This window comes from Actinia tenebrosa, unplaced genomic scaffold (genome assembly GCF_029948245.1).
Source record: "Actinia tenebrosa isolate PJP-AT-01 unplaced genomic scaffold, QUT_ActTen_1.0 PGA_scaffold5__44_contigs__length_20552954, whole genome shotgun sequence".
Classification (NCBI taxonomy): Eukaryota; Metazoa; Cnidaria; class Anthozoa; order Actiniaria; family Actiniidae; genus Actinia; species Actinia tenebrosa.
Genome location: NW_028292582.1, coordinates 15,656,414 through 15,670,527, shown reverse-complemented (window position 1 = coordinate 15,670,527; position 14,114 = coordinate 15,656,414). Strand labels below are relative to the sequence as shown.

Genomic DNA, 14,114 nt, shown 5'->3' with positions numbered 1-14,114 from the left:
GTTAGGCTGTGAAGGTCTTTCACATATAAATATGTTAGGCTGTGAAGGTCTTTTACATATAAATATGCTTGACTGTGAAGGTCTTTCACATATAAATATGCTTGACAGCGACGGTCTTTCACATATAAATATGTTAGGCTGTGAAGGTCTTTCACATATAAATATGCTTGACAGCGAAAGTCTTTCACATATAAATATTGTTTCTGTTGAACACCCATGTTTTGAACACAAATATGAATTATATGTCGACATCTTGTCATATTTATCAATAATTGTTCAAAATTGCAATAAAAGTAGAAAATTAATAAAGGAAAACTCAATGTAATGGAATTTTGTACATTTTTTCATAAAAAAATTCATGATGATAAGTAAAATGTTGTAAAAGCTGAAAAATGTACATTTTAATAAAGAATATTGATCCTGAATTTAAGGTACATTCTGTTTTGTTCATTTAACCATATACATGATCATGTTTCTTATAAATTTGTTCAAATCATGTGTATGTTTACGCTAGTCCAAAAATCCAAATTTAAATTTAGGGTTGTTTTGCTTGCCCTTCTGGTTGTGCTGCTTTGGGGCTGATGCAACAGGCCTACATGGTATGTTTAGATCATAATTTATATTTTTATATTTCTATTTCAGTTTGTAATGGGCATGTGGGCATCTTCCTATGTAACATGTGCAACATTAGTATTTAATTATTATATTATTATATAATATAATATAATATTATTTATTACATTATTATTATAATGAACATGAATTTATTTAACAGATTTATACAACTTTTAATGGTCATGATTTTTGTTGTCTTTTCCTTACAAATTAATTAATGAGCTCATGAAAATGCAATGACCCATTTTAGTTCTTCTGAAAACACACCTCCCCCCCCCCCCCCCCCCACATTTTTTAATGCTCCATTAAGTAATACAATACAAGTAATACAATACGGCACGTAAAAATGAAGCATCCTTCCTCCTTCTCTTCGCACTTATTGAAAGGAGCTCAGAAAAAGCCGTTTTATTTTTAAACAGTATTCGGGTGGGATTTCGTTTACAAAACCTATTTAACAAAGCCCTCCCCCCTTGCTATATTACCAAGGGGAGGGGGAATGGGAGGGGGTGGGGTGGGTTGAAAGGAAGTGGAGTGTCACTGGGTACTAGTGCATAGGATCCCTCGGTTTTCATGAGATTGGCCAAGTGACCGGAACTAAATGCTTTTTACTAAACCTTATGTCTTTCTTAACACAACAATGTAATGGGAAAGACGTTATACTGAAGGTTTTGTCTATCTTGAAGTGATATATTGATTTATCGTCTTGGTTTTCGCAACATTCCAGAGAATATCAAGTTTTGTTGTACCCATTGAATGATGGCCGAGTCGTCTGCCATTAGTCGTTCACAAGAATACTTGAGTTTTAGGAGTACTGTACCTTTGAAAAGGGTAAGCAACACTGTGTTTGTGCAGTTAAATATAACTAAAACACATTTTATTTACTATTGTATATCTCTGGAGCAAATATACATGTATTATTCCTGAACATCTGAACATTTTAAATACATTTTTCTAGGTTTTTCAATTGTATTATATTTTATTATTATTATAGCTTTTAGAAATTTAGTAGTTTCAATTTTAGCTTAATTTCTTTTTGTTTTGTTTCGTAATTGTATAGATATATTTATTGATTTATTTGTGTCCCCAATTAGTCTCTGAGACTAAATACATTGACACATTAATAAAGGTTGATTGATTGATTGATTGATTGATTCATGGAAGTCTGCCTCCTCTTAATAAAAGCTTCATTACCAACCAGTTTGAATATGTGGAAGACGATTTTTAAGCTGCTCTCAAACATATGAGGTATCATAGAACATTAAAAAGGGGGAAGGAGGTCCAGCTTGGATGTGCAAGCTATTATGTCATAAGTATGCCCCCTTGACTGTAGATATTACATATATTATTATAGCACTAGAAGGATTGTTGCTGGAAAATCGATTATGCCCAGCCAAAGGTCCTGGTAGGCAAAACATACCATTCTTTTTTTGCCACTTTTGCCACCTTTTTGGTGCTAGCCGTCACGTGGTATTGCTGGTTTTCACATGACGTCATCAAAACATCAAAATCTAAACTATAGATCGTATAAAGGAATTTCTCAAGTATGTTTTAGAAATCAGTGTTATAAGTCACAAGAAAAAATCTCGAGTTATTTCGATGTTTGGTTCCCAAATTATGAAGGTTGAGTTTGTGTCACGCAATACCGTCACGTCTATCTAAATAGCGATGAAAATATTAAAATAATTTACTCTAGTTGAAAGATTTTCCCTTAGACACGTTGTAAAGATCTATATAAAGTATATTTAATTGAAATATAGCCAAACATATGAAATATTCCATCATTTTAAGCCTTTGGAATTTCGTCCACCATGATGGTGTACCAACTTGGAACACCAAGATGGCCGCTCCATACATTTTAACCAAAAATTGTGTCATGTTTACTTGCCTATAGTTCCGCAACGAAATGCTTTACAGCCTTAAAATTTGGCCAGTATATGTAGTTTGGACCGCTTTGCAAGAATATAAAATTTTTATTTCATTATAATGCGAATTTATGCTTTTGAAATTCATAATGACGTAGGTGAAAACCAAGAATATATTGTGTTGGATTGTGTTACGGTCTCCAAGAAGTTCAGACATTGTTCTCGGATTTCCGTATAAATGTACTGACTTTAAATGAACTATTTACTTGGTTTGTTTAGTTAGTTCTCTAAATACAAGTAAAATATCATTTTTCTATCTTGATTGAAGCTTTTCTAATTGCTGTTAAGAGAACTAACTAAAGAAATCTATCTAAATTTTCTCTGTAAACTCAGTGATTTGTATGGGAATCCGAGAACGATGTCCGAACTTTTTGGTGGCCGTAACACAATCCAATGATGTGTTTATGACATGATGGCTATCGTTGAAAAGGTGAATTGGTTTTTTACTGCCATCAGTCAAGAACATGAAAGGTACTGACTGATTATTTTTGATTGACGGCAGCAAAAAATCAAATTTCAGCATGCAGCTCACAAACACTGAGTTCTCAAAATATGGATTTCAACAGCTAGCAGTAGTCAGTAGAGAGTAGTGAAAGGTTAAAACTTCACTTTTAATTAGCTTTTTTGCCTCTATTTTCATTGCTACACTATGCACTGATCTAGAAGAATTTTTAATGCCTGTAGGCTACAGTCAAACCAGCTCATGCATTCCTATTGAGTTTCAAACATTCATTTCATTATTTGAAGTTTGATTTCCATGTTGCGTTGAAACTTGCATTAATGAATCCAATGTTGTAGATTTAAAATCTGGGATAAGATTAAAAGTTTATAGTTCTTCAGAGATTCGTGCAAAGCCTTTTTTATGATTATAGCTACCATTTTAAACTGATCTGTGTAGTGTGATGTTTTGTTCAAAAAGTCCTATCACAAATGAACATTTTCATGTTTTGAGATAAAGGCCGGGATTGAATTTTATAACATTTGTTTTAGTAATGCAAGCTTCAAAGCGAGATGGAAATCAAGCTTTGAAAAATAAATTGAATCTTTGAACACATAAGAACAACAGCTGGTTTGACTGCAATAAACATTGATTCTAGTATAACTAAGGCTGGGGATAATCATCTTATCTTTTAGTTGAAATTGTAAGTCACTAAAGGTGAGGACAGATGGTGCAACATTGCACGCAACAAATTTGAATTGGAGTGAAACACATTGCAACAAAATCACGATACGCTAAGAAATTTTGTCAGCTGATATAAATTTAGTGCAAGTTGATTGGCTGGAACTTTCAAAATGTTGCACTCAATGCTGCGTGCAATGCTGCAGTATCCATATCTTAACTTTCCCGGGGGGGTACTACCACCCCAACTTGGGTAGGGGTGTGCCGCCAGGACCTCAAAACCCTGACCCTATCCCAGACCTAAAATTTTGATTTTACATACCCTACCCCAGACTAAAACTAAGAATTGTACACCCTATCCCAGACTAAAAGACTGAAAATACGGTTTAATAATCGATTGCAATCAATATTTACTAACATTTTTATTGTTTTTGTGTCAGCAGAAAGCGTAGCCTATTCGCCAGACAAAAATGACCAAATCGTTAACCCTATCCCAGACTAAAATGACACCCTATCCCAGACAAAATGTCAAAAATGATACCCTACCCCAGACCCAAAAGCCGAAAAACCATACCCTACAGGGCGGCACATACCCATATAGCAAATATAGGGGAGTACCCCCCCCCCACCCCACCCCCCCGGGTTAACTTTCAGGAGTGAAAAAAGAAAAGCTGTTGGTTTTTAGGAGTATGAGATGAGTGGCTCCAAACATTAAACTGAATATTGGTTATCAGTTGCAAAATAATAATAATGAGGATGAGGATGAGGATGAGGATGAGGATGAGGATGAGGATGAGGATGAGGATGAGGATGGGGATGAGTTTGAGGATGAGGATGGGGATGGGGATGAGGATGAGGATGAGAATGGGGATGGGGATGAGTTTGAGGATGAGGATGACAATGAGGATGAGGATGAGGATGAGGATGGGGATGAGTTTGAGGATGGGGATGGGGATGGGGATGGGGATGGGGATGATGATGATGATGATGATGATAATAACAATGATGATGTGGAAGCCCCAAGACTGTTTTAGTATTCAGATATATCATATCAATAATTGTAAATAAGTAATTAATAAATAAAAAATTTATAGGTTATTGTTGATTCATCTGGTGATAAAGAATGGCTGATTTATGATGCTGGACCAAGGTCTGTGCGATGTCCTCTTATCTGTCTTCCACCAGCAAGTGGTACATCAGATGTGTTCTTCAAACAAATATTAACCTTATCCAGCCTTGGTTATAGAGTCATTTCTGTAAGTTAATTATATGGTGTTTTTATTGTACCATTTAGTGTAACTCTTATTCTATTTTAGTAGTAGTAGATGGATAAAAGGAACTTTTTTCCCTTTTGTCAAAACTTTGTCATGAAACTCCTTGAATAATCAGCTTTTTTTTTGTTTATGTTTTAGCTTGAATATCCAGTTTATTGGACGTATACAGAATGGATCGAAGGATTTAAGAAGCTTTTAGATCATTTACAACTTGACAAAGTAAATACCTATTTCTCTCAGTAACTGCTATTTTATGCTCAATTACTGATGATTTTAACCCTAACCCTTATCCTAAACTCTTCATACTTCAAGTAATAATTGTATTTTTCTTGTGTCAAGGTCCATGTATTTGGAGCATCACTTGGTGGATTTCTGGGCCAAAAGTTTTGTGAGATGACATCACTTAGCCCTCGCATTCACTCTTTGGTCCTTTGTAATTCATTCTCGGATACTTCAGTCTTCCAACAGACAACAGTTTCATCATCGTAAGAGAAGATTAGAAAGTTAACACCATTTTTTTTGACTTGAAATATGACCAACAACATTGTTTTTAAAGGTTCTGGGTTTTGCCTGCCTTTATTCTGAAAAAGATGATAATGAACAACTTCAGTGTCGATATTGTTGATGAAGACATAGCTGACTCAATTGATTTTATGGTTGAAAGGGTAAGAATAATTAGCAATTATTTGCCGAAGGCAAAGTGAATAATATTGGGGAATATTTACTGAGATTCGAGTCTTCAAGCGGCAAGGTAAATTTATATTCTCCATATTCACTGAGCCTGAGGTGAATAATTGTCTTAGCATATACCAACTTGTGTACATACAGATAAAACTTATTTTTATATACAATAATTCAAAAAAAAAAAAAAAACAGAAACTTTTAGTTTGCATGACAAATTCACGCAAAACTTTTAGCTAAACTTTTAGGCCATACTTTGTTGCCTTTTTAGTATTGATAGAAATGGCATTTACTTTCATTTTTTAAATTTCCTCATCAGAAATTGTAGCAAAATGATTGCCGGCAGATGCCATTTTGTTGCCAACTCAATATTCCGAGATTCAGAGGTGAATTTCGTACAATATTCACCTCCAATTAACCAATGAGTGTGCGCGTTCTTAGGAAGTACACAAGTTGGTATATGCTAAATAGCCATATTCACTCAAATAGCTATCAGTTAGAGGGTTTCTTATACAAGTGTGTTTACCAAGTGGGTATCTTAGCAATCTTTTCTTGTTTTGTGACAGCTGGAAAGCATGGGGAGGAATGAACTTGCATCAAGACTCACCTTAAATTGTGTTGACTCCTATGTGGAACCTCAAAAACTTCAAAATATAGCTATTACTATCATAGATGTAAGTGATATTATAGTACCTTATTATTTTATTATTGCCTTTAGCTATTGGCATGCATTTACTAATATATATACAGTATGAGTGGCTGTGTTGTATCAGATATGCATGAAGCTTGAGGCATAGCCAAGAGTTTGTATATCGGATACAACACGGACACGAATACTGTAGATTGCTTCCCAGGGGGTGTACTCGGGTGAGTAACATGATGGGGGGGGATGGAGCTTCATATTGCAACCTCAAAAAAATACTCAAACCTGAAATTTTACACCCAAAAAATACATGGCATCAGTATGTTTCTTTACGGAACTCACTCACGCCTTGCTGGAAAAAAAATCTAATAATTTTCTGATACAAAAATCGAACTCGGGTTCATTTATGTTTCAAATATGGGTTTCATTTCAAGACCTAAAAAAATACATGGCTTATCAACCCAAAAAAATATGTTGGACCTTCCCGTCATATTACCCACCCAAGTACACCCCCTGGGGATTGCTTGTCAAACGTCTAGGTTAGTTCCTTTGTGTTTCACCAAAATTTTCAAAATTAAAGTGAATCTGGCCAAGAAAATCCAGCTTAAAGTTTATGCAAATGAACACAATTTTGTATCAGATTTACAACACTCTTCCCGGTCGTGATTTCTGTTGCATTTTCCTCATGAATTATTAATGAGTTTGACAATTATGTATCGGTTGGGCTACTGCAAATCCATTGCAAGAAATGGTTCAATATACTGTGGATATTATCTTGATCCTGTTTATTTGTTTATAGGTGTTTGATGATTGCGCATTGTCTCAGCCAGTCAAAGATGAACTGTACAAGTGTTACCCTCATGCAAAGAGAGCACATTTGAAGTCAGGCGGCAACTTCCCCTACTTGTGTAGAAGTGCAGATGTCAATCTTTACCTGCAGGTATTCACCCTCCTCCTATACACGCACACACACTTTTTATGACAACAAATGTTGCTATCCCTTTAATGTGATGATATGGTTAGGAATTTGGTAGGTCCAGCTCACATGCCTTGCTTTTCAATATTGATAACAGGGTTCATGCTACTCCTTGAAATCCTTGAAAACTCCTTGAATTGAAAACACAACGTTTTTAAGGGCGCTTGAAAAGCCCTTGAAAATAGGGGAAAACTCCATACTCCTGGAATACTCCTTAAATTTACAGTGTAATGCCAACTTAATGCTATTTCTAATTTTCCTTTTAAAATATATAACGATTAAAATTGATGGAAGAGTTTGCATATATTTCGTAAATTGCCTAGCTGAATATCTTGGTACTTCTGGTAAGAATGTGTATATTAAAGATCTATTTATGTCAGCTAGTGGCCCTGGCTGAATTAGCTGCACTGTAATATTGAATCAATGCTTAAACCATGTTCTAATGCAAAAAATTTTATCCTTGAAAATCGAATTTTTGTGCTTGAAAACTGCTTAAAAAGTCCTTGAATTTTGTAACGAAAATGTAGCACGAACCCTGTGATAAGTTGTCCATTAAAAAGCTTGATTAAGGAACAGAATCCTTCCTTCTTATGCCTCCCCTCTGAAGACAAAAGCAGTCTTCTTATTAATCATTGTAATTATCTATCTTAGTCGATGCTTTTCTTTTGTAGATTCATCTTCGTCAGTTCATGGGTACACGGTACAGTGCTATTGATCCACAGCTTATGACTGATGAAGACAAAATAGCTTGTGGATTGTTAAGGGCTGAGTCATCTATGAGCAATCCTTTTGATTCAATGGTAGATTCCAAAGATGAAGTAGTTGATTTGCAGAAAGACTCACAGTAAAGATTACCTCACATTCATATTAAGACAGTCCTATGGCTATCTTATATATAACACTTTTAATTGAGAGTGCTACAAACTAGATAGCTATCAGTTACATTATAAGCCATGGAATTTGTCAAGCCATCTGAGAAAACAGTTCTCATGTCATTTATAAAGCTGCTGAAAGGGTAATAGTATAGAGAAAGAATGATTTCTAAAATATATATTGTGAGACTAAAGTATGTCACTGTGAGGGTTTGATTTCTAATCATGTCTAGAGTCATGCATGGAATGAAGAGTTTGAAGGGTTAAAAAGAGGTGTGATAAAATAACCATCATTTTTATGCTTCCACACAAATGTGCAGCCTTGAATGACCACTCTTAGCATGTGTATAATGTATAAGAAACACATGGACTATACAAGTATTGCTGCACCACGTGTAGATGAAATGTTTTGGACTAGTAGTTAAAAATTATTCAAAATTTCTTGATTTTCTCTATAAAGTTTTCATTAGCACTTTAATAGCCCACAGGATGGGATATCAGATAGAATGCAGGCAGCCGATATCTTTATTCATCAGGGTACAGGGAAGGGGTGCAGGGGGTGCTGCACACCCCTCCCTGGTTCGACTTTGTGCCCCCACTTCGAAGTTAACCAATACTGTTTTTTCCCTTTGATTCTAAGGGGTGCACCCCTCCCTGTGTTAACTTTGTGCACAGCACACCTCCCTGAACAAAATCCTGGATCCGCCCCTGGGGTATATGTTGCATCCTAATGTAACAGAATGTAGCCTTAGTTTATATCTCAATATAATTTTATAACAAAAGTATCATAAAAAATGTCAAGTAAATAGCGTAATAATTAAATAAAGAAACAAGAATATAAAATATAGAATATTCATAGATTTATGTGGTTTTTACCTTCACAAGCTCCAAGGTACGACCTTTTTCAGTATTGTAGGTGATGTGGTTGAAAAACCTGTTTCACTTGCCAAGTGCATGTACAATCAATTTTTTTTATATTTTCTTTCATTAGTTGCAATACTCCATTTTACTGTTCCATTCAGTGACCATGAATAATAGTTCCAAGGCGAGGCTGGAGCTGCTGCACATGATAAACTGTAGTATTGCTATGCATGGAAAACTCCAACCTTGATATGAAACTGTTATTCATGGTCACTGAATGGAACTGTAAAATAGAGTATTGTCCTTTTTCATTACGACATCACATGGCAAAACATCTTTTGTTTTAACACTAAGAATAATGGAACCTTGTGGAAGGAGGACAAAACACCAACAACACAAAGGAAACTGTGAAAAGTCAATTCTTTTAGAACATAGAAAAGTGGTAATAGCCATCAAATACCATATGCATTAGGATAAAAATTGGTTTATGAAACATTTGAAAACCAAAAATATCAGAGCTATTAATTGAGGTGCAGCGTACATTTAGTCCAAATTCTGATTTCCCTTCACCATTCTGCCCCCTTTGCACAAGCTGTGTGTCATGAAGCTAATTAGCAGTTTGGTGAAAGATTATTGATTGTTATTTATGTATTCATTGTTTTTCTTTTCCGCGTCTTCCACGGGACTATGTAATCATTTAACAGTTATTCGCTGAAGGCGAAGTAAATATCGGGGAATACTTACCGAGACTCAAGTCTTCAAGCGGCAATGTAAATATTCTCCGATATTCACTGAGCCTGAGGTGAATAATTGTTTTATTTAATACACAGGCGATTCTTTCAACAAAAAAAAGGAAAAAAACAAGATAAAAGACATTTTTTTCCGGTAACAGCAACAAAGCAGCTGGCCGCCATTTTGGATTATCGCTGGAGGTCATTATTGTGTAATAGTGTGAGTTTCTCGACCAATCAGCGCGCGAGATTTTCAATAATCACCTGACGAGTGTATTTTTACTAAATGCTAATAATGCAAATGTGTTGCACAAAAAGAAATGTGTTGCACAAAAAGAAATGTGTAGTTGGTGAGAGAGATATATTAAAAGAAAGAAGTAAAGAATCTTGTCAAGATAGTTTACTCGTGACACTGTGACACCATAGTGAAATAACTGTAAAAATACTATTTTAAGGCCAAAATAAACTGTTGATCCCTGGCATTCAAGACATGCTTTGAGTGAAATATTACTCAGTGTTTGGAGAATATATTAAAATCAAACATCAAAATAATAAAATAAAATACATAGTGAAAATAATAGAAATTTACTTTGATGCAGCCCATATCAATCAAACCCTGTAGTATCATTTAAGATATACTTCCTGCCAATGATGGATAACAGTATACACTTTAATTCTCTAATACTGATTCAATGCATTGCATTATGATAAAATCAGCCACCAAAAAAAATTAATTTTCACCCACATTTTGTGCACAGACATGATTGTGTAATCTGCCACGATGAGCCTAGCTCTTGGAGAGAACACAGAGAGTTAATATGTTTAAATTAAAAATTTAAAAAATGTAGGTTGTTTTAACCAAAATGAATCTGGTAATAACGACCATCCTGATTTTAGTCATTTTACCAACCAAATGTAGGTTGTTTAATCTCCCACGATGAGCCTAGCTCTTGTAGAGAACACAGAGAGTTAATATGTTTAAATAAATAAAAAAAGACATTATTGCCAATTCATCATTTTAAATTAATTTATTGTTGTTTTTTTTTATTACTTACAATAAATTAAAATTACACAATTCAATTTCTTGATTATGTGTTCATTATCCTGTTATCATTTGTCCTGTAATTATTTCAATCAATAGTATATTATAGAACTCTTTTTATCTTGTAAATTAATTTTTTTCCTGTTTCAAGTTCACATAAGATCTTTCATAATTATTGCAACGAAAAGGGACTGCAAAAACATGAATGAAGATTCAAAAATGTCTTGCTCATATGCTTGAAAAAATGCAAAGATAAAACATCACTTTTACTATTTCTGCTTTGTTCTAAAACAAAAGCCATGGCTTTTGTTTAAAAAGGCTTATCTTGATGTGTATCGACCGTGAAGCTGATCTCTCGAGTAAACCCTTCACAAAATACATTCAAATGAGGCAAGCAAAATACAGAAGGTTCACCCACTCACTAAGAGAATGGAAGTAATAAGCGAATCGAAATGAAACCATAGTGAATATTGAAAGGAATAAGAATGAAATGCATATATTTCTCAATTTTTGATTTCTCATAAGTCATTGTTCTCATTCGGGTTATGATCTCTCTGTTAGGCAGGTGCCATAAAATCACCATGAAGACTTTCCATTAACACAGTAGAGGTCGACGTGAATATTTTTTAGCCAACAGAATGTTTAATCAAAATTCGGCCTAGTGATTCGAGATTGCCTTACGAACTATCTAAAGCTACCATCTGTAATAGGATATTAGTTAGGTCTGAAACAGGTAAACAGCGTAAAGAATAAGAAGGGTTCAAAACAGACATTCGAAAATCTGACCTGTATACATCAGTAATATATTTTAAAGTCATTGTTACATAAAAGGTCTGTGCTGAGGAGGAGGATTGACTAACTGTGCACACATTCGTATGTTTGTTTGCATTAAGTAAGCTGAAAATTGATCATCGATTTTCAATAATCAGTGAGCTGAAATAAACTAGATACCAACTCGATAACACAATAATAATAATATCGAAGGCTGCTGCCCTTTTTCTTACTCTTCGAATCTTGACATAAGCTTTAAGCTTATTTTGTTATGTTTACAAGTTATCATCTTCCATTAGCTTGTTTAGTTCATCCGCCATGTTTTTTACGATTCCTCGATATGGTCCTGTTGGTTCGAATACTCGTTCTAACAGGGCACCATTGCCAAAATAATTAAAGACATGGTCAATTCTGCCGTGAGATTTGGGAGTTAGATGGCGTTGAACAAGTTGATGTAAAAGCCCTTTACACGCCTCCAGGCTATTGGTAAGGAACTGACGATCGAATGAAAAATCCACCTCATAAAAACTGATGAACGTCATGGCAGCAGATCGAAATGTCTTTCTAAATTTGTCAGCGATTACAATTTCTTCTTTGCTGAACTGGTCGTTCCTGTACAATATGCTGATCTTCACTACTATTTTAACGAGATTTTTGATTAGCTTTTCTGCTTCCTTTTTTGTCGAACCGTTGAGTTTGGCGATTTTGTAAAGGTTATCCAGTAGATCACCTGTCGCATCATCAACGAAAGCCTTTGCTACGTTCTTCGATGCCATTTTACCAAGAATCTTTTTCTGCGCTCGCAGACCGAAGCTCTTTGAGCTGAAACCACCTCCATCCGCCATGTTGGTCTCGTCCTGTGAATAATAAAATAGGATAAATGTACAGCTTACATTTAGACTGAACATATTTACTGCTGCTACTGACTAAGCTAAGGACAAAGCAAAATAATACCTCTAAATCCATTGTAAAGTCGATCAAAGAGTCACATTTATATATCCAATGATTCAAAAATAAACACTTGCCAAGACGTGTAGACTCAGTTTGAGCGTCGCACTAGTAAGCAAAGCACCTATAGCACTGCACATTATGTATGGATGCCCTAAGACCGCAAACATTGTAAGTGTCTAAACATCACTGGCATACCTTTTACTGACCGTACAATGTAATTTTGTCTGTAGTCGGTTATGTCAAGGTTTCTGAGGCAGCAATCTTGTGTGGCAACTCAAACATGCAAGTAGTTGATCAAAAGGCAAAGTGAAATACACTACTATTCAACCAAGTCAACTATGATGGACAGCATAAAACATCACGTGACTAAAAATGTCAACACCGCTTTATAATGCAAAGATTACGATTTAATTGATTCCTATCACCATTACTTCACACTACATTACTTTAGGGATTTATCGAGTGCTCTGAGTAAGAAATATGTTTTAAATGCTGTATTTCAATATGATATTAAAGGTTTTGCTATATCCTATTTCTTCCCTTTTAGGTGAGTTCAGTAGGTGACTTGAAGCTCATGATTGTCATGCTAGATGACATGTGACAAGTGACATAGTTCAAGTCTCATAGGAGACTAAGTACACTGAATATGTTCCGGTGTTTACAGGGTTAATAAATGAGGGCGTAGCACTCTGTATATACTTGATATATGTACCGAACCGCACAAACGAGCGGACTAACGCGTTCAAATTATCCTATTAGAAATACATAAATGAGTTTCATCGTACTCACTACAATGTCGTGCTGAGGTTTAAAAGAAAATCCTGTAAACAATATATTTACCGGACGTTACTGTCTTGGCCGTCCTACCCAATCAATCAGGTCCCCTTTCTCTGATTTGTGGGAGCCATTGATTCTCATTCGGTAAAAAAAAAGGATTTGCAACGGCCCAACTCGAAAATATCCCATTTATATATAAGAACTCTGGGTTTGCGAGGAATAGGAGTAATTGCCAGCAGCTGGTTCAGCTCAGAGGATCATAATGATATCGTTCATACCGTACACAGTTAGCGCTGATTATCAAATTATAATGAAAACTGAAAATAAATGAAATATCAGGACCATTTTATTCTTAAATAATTTGATGGACAATAGCCTTCATTATATGTGGATCAAAAGTACAATGTACGTAATTTCATTGAAAACAGGTAACCGACTGAGACGTGCAGTGCGCATCATAAGGAGCTTTAATATTGGCAATCGGAAATATTTTGGCCTGTCTTAGAAATATTTCACAATAAGAAACCCATATGAATGTTATATTGGATTAAATCTAGGAAACCATGAGTGCACCGAATCCACTGAAGCGCAGTTCTTAACACCGTTCAATCGACAACGATGTAGCGGAAGGAACTCCTCCATCATATCTGTTAGTGACGTAGGTTCTTAAACCACATAACTTAGTATAAGTATGTATTGCCTTATATCCTCAACTGACAACAGTTTATCATTTATTAACCTAAATATCTCGAGGGCGTTTATCTATACGGATCAGGATTTTTTTTAATGAATAAGAAGTTCTTGGAGTCAATATATCACTATATCTGAATGATCTCATTCACGCCTTTTTTATTGTTGAGATGGTAATTTTCACTTCA

At 35.0% G+C, this 14,114-nt stretch overlaps 2 protein-coding genes across 3 annotated transcripts; one reads left to right on the top strand and one right to left on the bottom strand.

The window, feature by feature from the left end:
• Positions 1–1,167: 1,167 nt before the first annotated feature.
• On the top strand, positions 1,168–8,957 carry LOC116305847 (maspardin). The gene is made up of 8 exons (XM_031715820.2): positions 1,168–1,443; positions 4,752–4,913; positions 5,070–5,150; positions 5,271–5,416; positions 5,488–5,596; positions 6,179–6,286; positions 7,055–7,195; positions 7,903–8,957. Exons 1-8 carry the CDS (start codon positions 1,369–1,371, stop codon positions 8,077–8,079), a joined length of 999 nt encoding a protein of 332 aa, XP_031571680.2. The 5' UTR covers positions 1,168–1,368; the 3' UTR covers positions 8,080–8,957.
• A 1,747-nt stretch (positions 8,958–10,704) lies between these two features.
• LOC116305848 (tumor necrosis factor alpha-induced protein 8-like protein 1) lies at positions 10,705–12,810 on the bottom strand. 2 transcript variants are annotated; one of them, XM_031715822.2, is made up of 2 exons: positions 12,655–12,810; positions 10,705–12,365 (listed from the first exon to the last, which is right to left on the bottom strand). In XM_031715822.2, exon 2 carries the CDS (start codon positions 12,351–12,353, stop codon positions 11,784–11,786), a length of 570 nt encoding a protein of 189 aa, XP_031571682.1. In that variant the 5' UTR covers positions 12,354–12,365; positions 12,655–12,810; the 3' UTR covers positions 10,705–11,783. The 2 variants fall into 2 exon arrangements, with proteins under 2 accessions (XP_031571682.1, XP_031571681.1); XM_031715821.2 differs by lacking the exon at positions 12,655–12,810 and adding an exon at positions 12,463–12,611.
• Positions 12,811–14,114: the final 1,304 nt, after the last annotated feature.

Excerpts from the sequence above, each read along its gene's own strand:
- LOC116305847 (XM_031715820.2), top strand. The coding sequence starts at position 1,369 with ATGATGGCCGAGTCGTCTGCCATTAGTCGTTCACAAGAATACTTGAGT. Across the intron at positions 4,914-5,069 it reads TTGGTTATAGAGTCATTTCT|CTTGAATATCCAGTTTATTG; the intron begins GTAAGTTAATTA and ends TTTATGTTTTAG. Across the intron at positions 5,417-5,487 it reads CAGACAACAGTTTCATCATC|GTTCTGGGTTTTGCCTGCCT; the intron begins GTAAGAGAAGAT and ends TTGTTTTTAAAG.